Here is a 16,536-nt window from a genome sequence, read left to right on the forward strand (position 1 = left end):
AAACAGCAAATCTTAGATTTTACCCAGGAGGAAACAATGTGCACTTTGCTATCTAAGCCGGTCTTGTACTGTTCCAGTTACAGAGATTTACCGTCAACTGTCATTTTATGATAATTTCGATGAACCAGTGAATTAATGCCTTTGGTGACGTTTTCACAATTAGTATGAAAAGATATGTCATGTTGCGTTATGTTAATAATTATTTGCATAAAATAAATATTGATCATTTTAATTCATTACTATTCATTAACATTTATAAAAATAACAGAAATGGCATTCTTTGCGTTGTTTATGCCTGATTAAAATGTTTCTACATATAATGCATGCCAAAAATACAAAAACTGTTTTGTTGTCTATTAATTAAGGAGGTCATTGCTCTAAAAAAGTATAGCTTATACATTCGAACTTGTTTTTTACCATGCATTGTTCGTCTTTAAAACATCTGCCATGAAACAGCTGTGAATATGTTCAAATGTATGCTGAATTTAATTAAAATGCACAACTACAGCTGTTATAACAGTTCATACGTGTTAACACTGTATATAATACAGTGTTATTTTCAACATCAGTTTCCTTTTTCCTACAGTTATCCTGCAGTGTGCGACTTTCTACAACACAACAACTTATTATCTGTCATCCGAGCCCACGAAGCACAGGATGCTGGGTAAGTTTGGCAGAACAGCACACACAGGTCTTCTGTCTTAGTTTTTCTGTTGTCAATAGGGACTACAAACTCGAACGCAAACACTGTTTCTGGTAATGTTCTTTAAAAGTTTAAGGTCTTTTACTCTTTTATTTCAGCTATTAATTATTGCCGTTTATGATAATAGTAAGGTCATGGAATAACACAAATGTACATTTGAGTATTTGGGTTGTGACAAAAAATGAGTCAAAACTATATTTTAGCTGCCACCCTTTGCCTAGATTTAGCAAAATGTACTTTTTTCTTTTTTTAACCAGCCACCCTGGGATATGTGATAAGTTTCCATATTTTTGTGCTCTTACAGGCTGCTTTCCTTAATTATTTGGTCCAAGTTATCCATTTTTAATAAAACATTCGTTTTGTAATATGCTGTTGGATCAGCTGGTTTTTTGGATCATGAAAAACATTTTAGTCAAGTGACCTTTAACTTTAAACAGTAGTATGATGTTGATAAATGTAAGTTTTTGAAATTAAGTTAAAACAGTTCATTTGATATAAATCTGAAAAATGTCCTCATAAAGGTTAATGCCGCTAAAAATCTAATTCAGAGGCCAAGTATTTTCCCTTAATGCAATCGCCAGGCCCCTACAGCAAGATGTCTTGCTCCAGGAGACTATTTTGATGTCACTAGCAGACCCCTCAAAATCCAGCAGAAAATGATTGCATTATATGAAATTAAACACAAAGTATATTAAGTTACACCGCAGGAATTTGCTAGCAAAGCATGTTTGTGCTTTTAACCTGAAGGAAATCCTTTTAATAGTCCCTTAAGTATTTGTTTTATGAGATGTGCCGAGCATTTTCAGCTGAACCCCGGCTGATTTGCTTTAGATTTGTCAGACTTTCTTGAGTCAGGCTGTTTTTAGGGCGTTCATTGATTATCGTGGAGTCATTGTTTGAAAAGGCTGCACACTGCCAGTCTCTGGCTCCCTGATTATAACAGCAGGGCGTCGAAAATAAGGGCAACACCAAAGGAAGTTACACGCTAATTATCAGACGCTTTTGATTTAGAGCTTCTCGTAGTGCACTAATGGCCGCGAGATTCCCCCTAGAGCAACAAGATGTCTTGCTCAAAGAGTCACCGAAGGACTGAGATCACAACTACTGATGTTTCAGATTCAGCACTGCTGGGGATTGAAGGCGCAAGATTTTTAATGATTACACCAGCAGACAGAGAATACGATTGGTGGGAAAAATGAATCGAAGCTATGACGATGACTGCTACACAAATGAAGTTAGAAACATGGCTTTAAAATATGTCATTTATGATTGCAGGTTATAGATGATTATAATATCAATAACATCCAGACATCTAATAATCAGCATAAATTTAGCGGAAAACATTGACTTTTGACAGGAAGTGCTTGAATTGAATCGTGTCTTATGTGGGTCCCCACCAAGAGAGGTTTTTTATTGGGGCATTTTAAAAACATTTCTTTAAAAAACATTTTAAACTAGTTTTAAATAGAAGTTATTGTAAGACAACGCAAAATATATAATTCTTCATTCAGTTCAATGCAACAGAATACATTTTTTACCAATTATCCAAATAATAATTACCCAAAAAATGATTATGAAACTTTGGGGGCAGTCGTGGCCTAATGGTTAGAGACTCGGACTTGTAACCCAAACGTTGCTGATTCGAGCCTCAGTACCAGCAGGGATTGTAGGTGGGGGGGGTGAATGATCAACGCTCTCCTCCACCTTCGATACCACGGCTGAGATGAGACCCTTGAGCAAGGCACCGTTCCCGGGCGCTGTGTTCACGGTGTGTGTGTGTGTTATTCACTGCTGTGTGTGTGCACTTGGATGGGTTAAATGCAGAGCACAAAATCCAAGTATGGCACACCATACGTGGCCTCACTTCACTTCACATCACTTATATTTTCGGGTGCAAGTAGGAAATTAATAGCATACACTTTTCGTTTTATCCGAGAGGAGCCAAACAACCAGTACACAACATCACACGCTTACATTTTTAAAGAAACATGACAAGTCACCTAAAAACAGACTAATTATTTTATATAATTTTTCCAATATTTACTATATCTTATCTTCACAAATATATATATTTTTTTTTATTATAATTTTTTTCTAAAATAAGGGACCCCCTTAAAGGGATAGTTCACCCAAAAATGAAAATTCTGTCATCCCCATTGACTCCCATAGTATTTATTTTCCTTACTATGGCAGTAAACGAGGGACGAGATCTGCTCGGTTACTGACATTCTTCCAAATATCGTCCTTTGTGTTAAGCAGAACAAAGACATTTATACAAGTTTGGAACAATCTGAGGGTGAGTAAATGATGACAGAATTTTCATTTTTGGGTGAATTTTCACTAAGTCTATTTTTTACTTCTTATAGGGGTTCTCTAATTCCAGTACTAGTGTCAAGTCAAGCTCTGCATTGTCAGTCAATGTGCAGATGATGATAACAGAATTGCTTTTGTCTTTCACAGGTTATGATAAATTATAACAGAAATAAAGATAGGTTATAAGATTATACTTTTATAAGAAATAACAGTATAAAAGGTAAGTTTATGAAAAATAATTAATCATTTCTCAGAAAAATGTAAAGCGGGTTCTGTTTACTTGAAAATAAGTGCCACAGACAAACTCTAAACAAGTTAAATGGATTAGTGCCATTGTTATCCTCACAAATTTTGCCAGGCCCCGTGATTTCTTTTTGTACTTTGTAAAAATAACGTTGATACCCGGTTGTTACGTATGGCAGTGACACATTTACAGTATATCACAGAAGTGAGTACACCCCTCATATTTTAGTAAATATTTTATTATATCTTTTCATGTGACAACACATGAAGAAATGACACTTTGCTACAATGTAAAGTAGTGAGTGTACAGCTTGTGTAACAGTGTAAATTTGCTGTCCCCTCAAAATAACTCAACACACAGCCATTAATGTCTAAACCGCTGGCAAAAAAAGCGAGTACACCTCTAAGTGAAAATGTCCAAATTGGGCCCAAAGTGTCAATATTTTGTGTGGCCACCATTATTTTCCACCACTGCCTTAACCCACTTGGGCATGGAGTACACCAGAGCTTCAGAGGTTGCCACTGGAGTCCTCTTCCACTCGACATCACGGAGCTGGTGGATGTAAGAGACCTTGCGCTCCTCCACCTTCCGTTTAAGGATGCCCCACAGATGCTCAATGGGGTTTAGGTCTTCACCTTTACCCTCAGCTTCTTTAGCAAGGCAGTGGTCGTCTTGGATGTGTGTTTGGTGTCGTTATCATGTTGGAATACTGCCCTGCGGCCCAGTCTCCGAAGTGAGAGGATCATGCTCTGCTTCAGTATGTCACAGTACATGTTGACATTCATGGTTCCCTCAATGAACTGTAGCTCCCCAGTGCCGGCAACACTCATGCAGCCCCAGACCATGTCACTCCCACCACCATGCTTGACTTTAGGCAAGACACACTTGTCTTTGTTCTCCTCACCTGGTTGCCACCACACACGCATGACACCATCTGAACAAAATAAGTTTATCTTGGTCTCATCAGACCACAGTACATGGTTCCAGTAATCCATGTCCTTAGTCTGCTTGTCTTCAACAAACTGTTTGCGGGCTTTCTTGTGCATCATCTTTAGAAGAGGCTTCCTTCTGGGACGACAGCCATGCAGACCAATTTGATGCAGTGTGCGGCGTATGGTCTGAGCACTGACAGGCTGACCCCCCACCAATTCAACCTCTGTAGCAATGCTGGCAGCACTCATACGTCTATTTCCAAAGACAACCTCTGGATATGACGCTGAGCACGTGCACTCAACTTCTTTGGTCGACCGTGGCGAGGCCTGTTCTGGGTGGATCCTGTCCTGTTAAACCGCTGTATGGTCTTGGCCACTGTGCTGCAGCTCAGTTTCAGGGTCTTGGCAATCTTATAGCCTTGGCCATGAGGTGCCATGTTGAACTTCCAGTGAGCAGTAAGAGAGAGTGAGAGCGAAAACACCAAATTTAACAGACCTGCTCCCCATTCACACCTGAGACCTTGTAACACTAACGAATCACGTGACACCGGGGAGGGAAAATGGCTAATTGGGCCCAATTTGGACATTTTCACTTAGGGGTGTACTCACTTTTGTTGCCAGCGGTTTAGACATTAATGGCTGTGTGTTGAGTTATTTTGAGGGGACAGCAAATTTACACTGTTACACAAGCTGTACACTCACTACTTTACTTTGTAGCAAAGTTTAATTTCTTCAGTGTTGTCACATGAAAAGATATAATAAAATATTTACAAAAATGTGAGGGGTGTACTCACTTCTGTGAGATACTGTAAATGAGTACAATTTGCAACAACTGTGTTCAGTTTGTCACAGAAAACCCGAATGCTTAAGTTTGCAATTCACAAACACAAATTGTACTGAAGCATATTCTAAGGACAGATGATGATGATGTTTTTTGCCCGCAGGTATCGCATGTACAGGAAGAGTCAAACTACGGGCTTCCCTTCTCTTATCACTATCTTCTCAGCTCCCAACTACTTAGACGTCTACAATAACAAAGGTATTATTCACACACATCTCCGAATGATGTTGACTGTGTGTGTAGGAGCGAGAGGTCCTAAGGTGTGGCTTGTTGCATTCTTGTTGAGCTGCAAGATGGATAGACCCAAGTTAGTCAGCACTTTCAGAGACTGAAAGAAAGCTAGAGAGGAGGTAATTCTGCCAGGCTGCACTTTCCTCCGTTTGCAGATAATGAAAAGGTGAAGATTGATCAGTTAGGAGGACATGGCAGAGGATCTCACACGCGCAGCACAACACCCACATACAGACCTTGATGTAATTGTGTTTAATATCTGTCAGCGACATCTGTATGATAGCTTCTTTTGTCCTGTGTTTTTCGCTTCATGTCCTCATGCCAAGTGCGCTGTTAAAACAGCATGAACGGTAAATGGTTCTGTCGTGCGCTGAAAATTTTGTCACTTAGAAAAGGAAAAGCATCACACATACAGATGTATTAAATTTGCACTTTTATCTTGTAGATTTAAAGAAATTGCTGCTTTTTGAAAAGTTTGGAATGGATATTTTTAGCTCTTGTTGATGTATTTGATGCAGGCTCACTAACAGTTCACCAATCAAACATCTGATCTAGTCTTTGCCAGTTCAAAGCTAATGACCTTAAATGGGTAGTTCACCCCAAAATTCTGTCATCCTTTACTCACCCTTAGATTGTTCCAAACCTGTATAAATGTCTTTGTTCTGCTGAACACAAAGGAAGATATTTGGAAGAATGTTAGTAACCAAACAGATCTCATCCCCCATTGACTCCCATAGTATTTATTTTCCCTACTATGGCAGTCAGTTGGGGATGAGATCTGTTTGGTTACTAACATTCTTCCAAATATCTTCCTTTGTGTTCAGAAGAACAAAGACATTTATTTGGCAGTTTGGAACAACCTGAGGGTGAGGAAATTAAGACAAAATTTTAAATTTTGGGTGAACTATCCCTTTAAAATAGCTTGCCGTGCATTACACTGAGAGGAAAAGCCAATTACTCGCTGTTTGGTTTCACCTCAGCAATAATGTCTTCGCATGCAAAGTTGATTTATTTAAGAACTATTGGACAGATTGTAATACTTTTAATATATTGCTCTGCAATATATTGCTCTGTAGTGTCAATTTGTGGGGTTTGTTCAACCAATGACAGATTCTCATTTGGTCCTGTGACCTCAATTTTTGTGACCACAATTTTGTCAGTCATTGCTTTGAAGGCTTCATGAAATGTAAACACTGTATAATCGTTATTAGAAGATTGATAGTTTGTTATGGCAGAAGCCGTCATTTTCATGAGCACAGTATTGAGCACCCTATAAACAAAAGTCCAAGTGTGTGTTAACGTTGTCGTTTTTGGTCTGCTGTTTCCTTTATTTTGTCCTCCGAGGAGGAGGTGGATCAACCAAACTCAATTATTCCTTTAAATCTGAATTAAGCAGCCGAGTATGGAGGAGGGGAGGATCGAACCTTTTTATCCAGCAAATGAAGTCTGGACATGAATGTGCGAGGAGATTGATGGCCAATCGACCGCTGCTGTAAATCTAGCCCGGTGGGGGGAAGCCCGGTTTATCCATCGCTCAGGGGTTGCCAGATTGATCCACTAGCTGTCCATCATGCTCTGACCGTGAGCGTCACAGCCCTGACTGCGCAAATAGAGTCAATCAGGCAACCCCTGACAAGACATGATAGCACCAAGAGCAACAGTTATAATCCAGCAAGCTCTTCAGTTGTTTTGGCAGGGCTTTCTGTTGTCGTTAATGGACACGTAACCTCCGCTTGGATTTCATAATGGAGAAAGTAGTAGAAAACAGCGGGGGTAATGGACACCGTCTCTGCCAGCCCTCTGAGCTCATTCTGAGTATCGATTAGAATGCATAACACTCCTTCATCTATAATACCGATGAGTCTAAATAAGAAATGCTGTGGATTCTATGGGTATTTTTGTGAAGCATAGGATGTTGAGGCAATCTATAGATTATCGAAAAGACGGTGTCAGATGTGATGCTGTTTTTTGCATCCATGATTATGTAGCATGAGCCACGTTACCATGACAACCATAGCAGAAAGTCATTGGTCACTAGGAAACCCGTTTCTTCTGTGGCCTTGAAGGTTTTTGGCACAGCAGGATTAGATGTCATGGCCAACTGTAGACGCACATTTGCATAAGATAATATGACTTATTTTCAGAAAATGTTTTTGAATTAAGCTCATTTTTTCGTCTAGCTATGGTGTATGTAAAGATTAGTTGGTCTTACACAGAACAATTATTCGTTTCGTTATAACACTGAATGTGCCTGTGATGAAAATATACAGTTTTTACTCCTAACAGTTATGTGAGATATTGAGTGTTATTGTGCATAAGAGACACCTAGTGGTGGTGTGTGGAACTGCATGTGCCGTTTCCTTGAATTGAATTGTTCCTCTTTGCCGAGTAATTCAATTTTTAATTAGATTGGTAATTAGAAACCTATAACTTCATCTCCAAACAATACATCCTCTCTCCCTCTCTCTCTCTCTCTCTCTCTCTCTCTCTCTCTCTCTCTCTCTCTCTCTCTCTCTCTCTCTCTCTCTCTGTGGGCGGAATATAAGGTCAGCTCTTCCGAAAGCATTTATGGCGTTTACCAGCACCTAATTATAGACTGCGGAAAGATAATATTTTATCTGATTAACAAGATGTTGTAATTTCAGATTACACATAAACCACCGAGACGTATAGTTAGTAGACTTGAGTGACATTTAAGGCGTGTTTATATCCATCATATCACCAGGTCCGTTACGTCTGGTATTTGACATGTGATTGACGCTTGCTAGCCTGACGATCCATGTTTGACGACCTGCTATTCTCAAACACTATTAAGATGATGAGATGGGAAAGTCCCCCTCCGGCGAGGTTTACTGCACGGTGTCGTCTTTCTGCAGATCTGGGGCACACACACGTGGGTCGCAACGATAACTTTCTTTCCTCCGTTGTTTCTATTTGCACATATTCGCGGATAATGAAAGCTGGAGAAACAGGTCAAAATAACAGAAAAGATGCTCTGTATTTTTCAGACCCCAGATACTGCAAAGAAAACAAGTTCATATTCGCTTTTAAGCCATACAACAGTTATATTTGTACATGTATTTAGGGAAAAAAATCTGATTTATAACACAGTTTCCATGTGTCTTGTCATGCTGTCAGTTTTTCACACTGCTGTTGGATGACTTTATGTCACTCCTGAGGTTTGAGTTTGTTGAAATTCAGCAAACACTGGACTGGAATGACCACAATACATCTAGAAATTCTGGTTTGAAATGAAAATTTAAGGGGCCTCTTAATTATTTTCCGCGGCTGTTGTTTTACTGATATACTTAAAAAGTATATGTTTCAGAGTTATCCGAAGTAAGCTGCTTCAGATAAAAGAGTCTGGCAAAAGTATAAATGAACATTTAAACCGAACAAACTTTACTTTTCTTCATGGCCCTTTTAAAAATGTATGGTCATTTAGGCATTAAAGATACATGGATAGCTGTAGGAAGGAAGTAGTTTTCACACGACTGTCTCTAAATCGGGCTGATGGACTCTTTGAGAGATACTGACAATTTTAACAGATGCTCCGGTGTGCGTGTGTATATCCGAGACTGTGTTGAGTTCTGATGTAAACTGACAGAATCCAGCTGTATCTTTTACGCCAACCTCCCTCTCTCTCTCTCTCTCTCTCTCTCGCTCTCTCTCTCTCTCTCTCTCTCACCATGTCTCTCTTTCTTACCTTTTATAGCTGCTGTGCTGAAATATGAGAATAATGTCATGAACATTCGGCAGTTTAACTGCTCTCCTCATCCCTACTGGCTGCCTAACTTCATGGACGTCTTCACTTGGTCTTTGCCCTTTGTTGGAGAGAAAGGTGAACTATTTGCTTCACTATGATTTTTATAGTAATCCACAGGTCGGGTGAATTGTTTCTGTATTCATTACATTTAGCGTGAGCAACAAGATGCTCTTTGAAACATTCTCAGATCTTGAATGACATCATCAGGTTTTGCACCAACAGCAATGTCATTAAAGCAGAAAGGGTCCATACCTGCAAAATACTAAGAAAGTCTAAAGTTCTTAATGTTTCATGTTAATTGTAACATACATAAATATTTAACTATTCTTACAAATCTTAAATACGTGCAACTAACAAACACTCTCTTTTTCATCTAGTCACTGAGATGCTTGTAAATGTTTTGAGCATCTGCTCCAATGATGAGCTGACCACCGATGAAGAGATAGATGGTAAGAAGGCACAAACAAACAACATCCAGCTGGTCTTTATCTGTGCACGTTTGGATCACAAGGGGCCGCAATCCTGTCATACTGAGTGCAGTGCAACCTAATCTGTTAAAGGTTGTCTGATAAATAACCGTCAAGGGATTACATGTGTTTAAATATTGTACAAAGCTTTATCAACACTGTTAGGCAGTGTAGCCGACGCCCGTTCACATCAACAGGAAATGACATCACTTGCCAAATGGAGTCCAAATGAGTGAGACCAATAGAAGATCAAAACTTCACAGCTCTCGGTAAAGAAATGTAAAAGATGGAGGAATCGTCAGACTTTTTTTCTTCTGCATAACACAAAAGAAGATATTTAGAAAAATGTTGGTAACAGAACAGCACAGCCCCCCATTCACTTCTATTGTAACAAATGCAAGTGAATGGGGGGCTGTTAACAACATTCTTCAGAATATCTTTTGACAGAATTTTCATTTTGAAGGTGAACTACTCCTTTTAATACCTGTTGTGTTAGTTTTAATATTTGTTACTTTGTTTCCTTTTTTATTGTTTTTCTCATATTCACGCTTCACTCTCTCTCTCTCTCTCTCTCTCAATCTCTCTCAATCTCTCTCAATATACTCAAACTCTTTCTCTTTTTCAGAGTTCTGTAAGGCATTTCTTCTCTTTTCTTTAGTTAATGGGTGTGTTTTTGCCACTTTCATTCTCTCCTCCCTGCGCTCTCTCATTCTTCAGCCAGCCACTGATCATTCTGTTCTTTTTCTGTTTCTTCTGGGGGTGTTTCTTGAGAAGGACAGCTAATATATGGGCCCAAGAAAGGTACAGCCTCCCAAAATTAAATGCCGTGTGCACTGTGCAGCAATGCCTCTTGCTTGTACCTTTTCCCACGGGCGGTGATTGAGCTAACAATAAAGTAATCAACCTACTCCTAATATCCACAGATACTAATTTTGTGTTATATGCACCCAGGCTGTTGGAACTGGATGAATTATTGATATTAGAAACTGTATGAGATTTTTCTGAGGCCTTTGGTGGTTGTGTGTGAACTGCTTACACTGACATCTTAAAGGGATACTTTGCCCAAATATGAAAAATCTGTCATCATTTACTTACCCTCGAGTTGTTCCAAATCTGTATGAATGTCTTTGTTCTGATGAACACAGAGAAAGATATTTGGAAGAATGCTTATAACCAAACAGATATTTCCCCCCGTTGACTCCCATAGTAGGAAAAACTTTATAATAAACTAAAATAAATACTTTATAATTTTTTGTTCTGTTGAGCAAAAAAGAAGACATTTTGGAGACTGTAGGACAGCAAACAGTTGTGGGGCACTTTTGACTGCCATTGTATTTTTTCCTACTATGGTAGTCAATGGGGGGCAAAATCTGTCTGGTTATAAGCATTTTATAATCTTTCCCTGTGTTCATCAGAACAAAGAAATTTATACAGATTTTTGGATCAACTCGGAGGTGAGGAAATGACAGAATTTTCATTTTTGGGGGAAGTATCGCTTTGATGCAGGCAAACTGCTAACACTGTTCTGATATGAGAACACACCCCATGGAGTTTAAAAAGTTTTTTTAAGAATTTCTAGAAGTCATATGGATTGGACTATGATGCAGCTTTTATCATCTTTTACATTTTGTGATTCACCTCACATTGTTGCCATCCCTCTTCTACTTTGTAACCATTTATTACACCTAACCATGTTTTAAATCCATGTATAAATACTGTGACCCCAAATAGTTTTTGATGCACTTAAAGGCGCAGTTTTTGATTTACAGCGGCCACTAGCGTTGTATTATAGATTTGCAACGAATCGCTCAGTCCAATCACGACGGTGGCCACCACAGTACAAAAAGATGCCGTTCTCATGTTGATGCAGGGAAGAGAGCATGCGGGCATTAGAAAGACTGTAGAAAGAGCGATGTCTTATTTATTACATAAAATAAAAGGTTTGTGGATTTTAAGTATAAAAAGAAGGATAAAAGTCAGGCAGGAGCTAGGACCTGAGTTATCCGTACGGATCATCTGCGATCCATTTCACCACTATACCGCAGGGGAGAGGAAGAGGAAACACGTGTTGTAGAGTTGTGTGTCCGTTTAGGGCTGCTGTACAAAACATGGCGGCGAATTCAATGTATGTAGGGCCGCTCTGTATGTAGATATAAACATCTTATTCTAAGGTATTAGAAACATAATGGTTCATTATGTACGGTCTTTATACACCTGAAGAAATAGTTTTGTATATTATATTGAATTTCTGTCAATAGATCCTCCTAAAAACCCTGTATTGTTACTTTAAGGCACACTTAAAAATAAGTGCATTGCATTTGAATAAAAAATATTAAACCAATTTTTTTAGGCAAAAGCAATTATTTCTAGAGATGCACCAATGTATCAGCTGCAAATAAGTATTGGATCATTTTTTATCCATTTAAAACCACCAGCATATCAGCTATAGCATAAAAAGGCAATTGTTGTAAAGTCAAACCAAAAATTATTCAGACACCAGAATTTCTTCACAACGGAAAAGACTGACTACCTTTCCTCTCAAATCAGCTGATATTTCACTGGTTTTGGCGATTGTTCTGTTGGACTGTCTCACAAATGAATTTGGTTGAATAGCTGTCAGCTATATAGATAATACCAATTTAGGTTAACCAATTACCTAGCAATGCTTATTGCTTAACTTTGTTCAGTCCGTGGTGTAAAAAGGCATTAGCAATTAAAGAAAAAACACTTAAGCAAAACATGGTCAGATCAAAGTGTCTGAAGAATGTTTGGTCCCATATTTTTATCGCTTGTATTGTTGTGTTTCTTCCGAAATGTCCAAAAGTTGAATAATGTCATGAACCAGCATTTTTCTCTGGGTAGAATTATTCAAATGAAACGAACAAAATGAAATCGTTTGTCATTTAATGTTGGCCCGTTTAATGTTAAATGCATCCCATGTTCAATAAAATGAAAGTATTTGATAATGCAGAAATAAACAAGCTAGTATACCTTAATTCACGTGTTTCTGAACTTTGCTCATTTAAAACATGTGGTCTATTTTAATTTTGATGACAAAAGTACACATAAGTGTACAATAGTTGTGTACTTAAAAAGATCTAGAAAAATCATATTGAAAAATAGTCTAGAAAAATCATATTGAAAAATAGTCTAGAAAAATCATATTGGTGCATCCCTAATTATTTTTGAGTAGATGATTTCAGATGTTTGCTGATGATGCTTGGTGCAATATTTGGTTATCCTTAAAGTTTTAAATACATTTTAGGGCCAGTGTATCACCCAAGCTTAAACAAATCTAACATCTGTGTAAAAACTTGTGTTAAGAAGCATTATGAAGCATTAAATAAATGATTGTGTTGGTTTCAGACACTCGCTTGTATTGTTGCATTTCTACAATCACAAAGTTAAATTCTGTAACACTGAAAACGTCAATTAAAACTAGAAGGTTCTTCTCCTTAGCATTTGTATAGCATGACACTATGATTAACCCCAGCATATCTATGACTGTAAGGATTAATGGCAGGCTAACTGAATGCTTAGCATGCATTTCAGTGGTGAGGTCCAGAGGCACGGGCCGCTGTGAGAAATCTATGTATTGATCCACACTTAGCGTGCTGAAACAGCAAGTTCCGTAGAGCTGAGCTTCCTCTACAGTCAACAGTTTGGATAATGACACTCAGAGGAAGTGTTCAGCCCACTTACTCATTTGTCTTTTTAGACATTTTAGTTGGAATGTAATTATGATTGATGAACGTTTGAAGTTGTGAGGTTTGGCAATGAACTGACTGGTTGCGTTTTAATGAAGCACATCATCAAATATGTTTTCATCCGTACGCTATAATATAACACCCGGATATATGCTTGCTTGTGTCACATAGGAGCCACGGCCTCTGCACGCAAGGAAGTTATCCGGAACAAGATCCGTGCTATTGGAAAGATGGCCAGAGTTTTCTCGGTTCTTCGGTAAGATGTGTGTTTGCGAAAATGTGTGGGTTTTGATTCTCAAAGTATTTGTATCGATATGTAACGACGGGGTATTGTTATAGGGAGGAGAGTGAGAGTGTTTTGACGCTGAAGGGTCTCACTCCAACCGGCATGCTGCCCAGCGGAGTTCTCTCCGGAGGCAAGGAAAAACTCCAGAATGGTGAGACAACACACACACAGAGATTTATGTGGTCAGAGGTAAAAAACAACAGGTTTTACTTTAAACTTTTTATCCACATCAGGCCTCTTTTCAAGCCTGTTGATTTTATGCACTATCAGATCACAATTTCAGTATACTCAAATTTTGCTTAACACGTTTATTTAATGTATACATTTTACATTGTCAAATTGCTTTTAACTTAACATGTTCACTGTGCTCCCCCTGGTGGTTGTGTTATGAAACTTAAATGTTCTTTCCTCTTTGCTCCCTTCTCTCTCTCTTTCTCTCTCTCTCTCTCTCTCTCTCTCTCTCTCTTTCCGATCTTTTTCACATTTTGTCTCTCCTTCACTCTTCTGTCTCCCTAGAAACTGCAGGTATAATCAGTTGTGCAAGTATAATTCAGATCATCTGTTCTTAAGAAACATAGTTTCGCTCTATGTTTATTTAAAGGAGCCACGAGCAAAATGACACAAACGCTTTTAAAGGAACATGTTCTCGGTGTATTATTCACCTCATATTCACTGTGTCCAGATTTATAACTTGCTAGAGATTTGAGTCTGTCTCTGGGATTTTGGATAAGAACTGATCGTCCTTAGAAGGTTAAATAACACATTTATTTGTTTAAGACGAATCACAGGATACACTTACACACCCCATGAAATGATTTTACAAACACAATTTTAATTCGTTGACAATTTTATTGAAACATGATGTTAAGGCAGCGTAGACAGAAGGGCTTGTCCTTTTTTGATAGTCAACAGGTCGCCGATAGCTTTTAGTTTACTAAACCATGATGCTCATTTATTTTTGTGGCATTTGATCATAGAGGTAATGATTATTCTCACAATAGAGAGGGTTTTATGGGACAAAAATTAGTAAACACCTCAGCGTGTAAGTTTTTGGTCCATTTGTCTGGAAACTTTTAACACGTTAGCGCTAGTAGACCTGAACAAAAAACTCCAGGTGTAATTTCATGGGGTTTTTAAGTTCCTTGATTCCATTTTATAGATGCATATAAGCAATATCATGATGCTGGACATATTGAATTTGACCACAGAAAGGGAAGAATGTTCCTAAAACACATACGTACATGTTTAGTTGCTGTTTTCACATCATTACAAAAAGGGGCATGAATAGAAATGTCATTTTAGCACATTGTGAAGTGATTCTTCATTCAGTCTTACCTTACATCAGTAACATCATGCCCCTTTACACGAAATACACAGAACTGACAAGCTGTCAATGAAAGAGGAATATGGATTAATTGATCTCCAGCTTGTCATTCACAAACCAAGGCAGAAATCAAACTTGCTCTCGTCTCGCTGGCATGTTCTCCCATCCATTGCATTGATCAGGAATGGTTTATGTTTCAAATTTAGCTTTGGTTTTATATTTAGCTTCCGGTTTCATTTATGAGTTACTTGGAATTACTGTGTAGCGGCCATTTTGCCTGTGGCTGGTTGGGTTAAGAACGTGCCAGAGGTAGAGAGATGTCAGGAGATATTCTGCTACAGCATTAGTGGAATTACAGTGATGTCCAGCGCAGCCCTTGTGTCTCTGTGGACATTAGTGTGCTTCTGCTGTAATGCTAGGCCCTCCATCACAGCTGATGTATTTAGCTTTTAGCTTTAATGTGTCGGTGTGTGTGTGTGTGTGGCTGTTCTCTGTACTCTTATTGGTATATTCTTCCTGTGTAGTTTGCACTAGGGCTGTCGAAGTTAACGTGTTAACACATGCAATTCACGATATACATTTTGAACGCATTTAAATTACATATGAAACATTTTAAGCTGTTTCATTCAAGTCTGTGTGATTTCTAAAAAAAAAAAAAAAACATATTGTAGCTGAATGGAACCAATCAGAGCCCAAAAATGAAAATTCTGTCATCATTATTCAACCTCAGAACCTGTATATGAGTTTTTCTTCAGTGGAACACCAAAGAAGATATTTTGAAAAATGTCTCATTGGTTACAGTGGACGTTCAAATATCTTCTTTTATGTTCTGTAGAAGAAAGAAAGTCAGGTTTGGGATGAAGTAGGAGTGAGTAAAGTATAAACAAATATTTTTGGGTGAACTATCCCTTTTAATGCTGTCTCACTATTGCAGGTATGTTATGTAAATTATTGATTTATAAAGTCATCTGTCATTATTAATCATTCATATAGACGGTTTCATTTTAACAACGTAAACAAACGTTACTGCTCATGCGCACTTTTGTGACGCCCCCAACTGAACTTCCGGTATACGTTCACAAACAATAGAGTGCCTGTAGATTATTTCTGATAAAAATCTAAAGAATAAACCGAGAATAAGCGTTACTTGGCTAAACTTGTCTCTCCAAAATTTTTAATTTAGACTAAATTTTTAATTTAGGACGATGCCAAGCTCAACCGCTAGATGTCAGTGTACCATACGGTTTGTTTAAATGCGACCGAACTACGGACCCATTTAACAAATTGTTTATTTAATAACATGAACATGCAACAAAATTCAACAAATCATTTATTTAATACAATTATTATACAGTAAAATAATAATCCAAATGAATATGAACATAAATTAAATAACATATTAGACACTACCCAAACACAAACCGGAAGTTAACTGGGGGTCAGGCGCGCACGCGTCCGATGAAACGGTCTATAAATGTTAATGTTTATAACCACATACATTGCCAAGCCCAATAACTGCTCAAATGTAGTTTTTTTCCTTATGATGAATGTGTTAACGCATTAACTGCAGAAAAATTGTGGGATCAGTCGTGATTAAAAAATGTAAATCCATCGACAGCCCTAGTTTTAGAGTAGATTAGCTTTATTTCATTATTCTGATACAAATGTATGTGATTACTTGAAGAACAGGGTAAGTTGAATATTAAAGATTGGGGTAAGTTT

At 38.1% G+C, this 16,536-nt stretch overlaps 1 protein-coding gene across 3 annotated transcripts in view; it reads left to right on the forward strand.

Annotated features, from left to right (window-relative positions):
- LOC130552208 (protein phosphatase 3 catalytic subunit alpha) overlaps positions 1–16,536 on the forward strand; it is a 99,602-nt gene that overhangs the window by 78,568 nt on the left and 4,498 nt on the right. For 2 of the 3 annotated variants that reach the window (XM_057330411.1, XM_057330418.1), the window contains exons 7-12: positions 587–664; positions 5,137–5,231; positions 8,980–9,105; positions 9,408–9,479; positions 13,376–13,460; positions 13,544–13,641. In XM_057330411.1, coding sequence (XP_057186394.1) covers positions 587–664; positions 5,137–5,231; positions 8,980–9,105; positions 9,408–9,479; positions 13,376–13,460; positions 13,544–13,641 — 554 coding nt within the window. Of the gene's footprint in view, positions 1–586; positions 665–5,136; positions 5,232–8,979; positions 9,106–9,407; positions 9,480–13,375; positions 13,461–13,543; positions 13,642–14,006; positions 15,500–16,536 lie in introns of those variants that run through there. The other variant, XM_057330426.1, reaches the window with a different exon arrangement.

This window comes from Triplophysa rosa, linkage group LG1, assembly GCF_024868665.1.
Source record: "Triplophysa rosa linkage group LG1, Trosa_1v2, whole genome shotgun sequence".
NCBI classification, from domain to species: Eukaryota; Metazoa; Chordata; class Actinopteri; order Cypriniformes; family Nemacheilidae; genus Triplophysa; species Triplophysa rosa.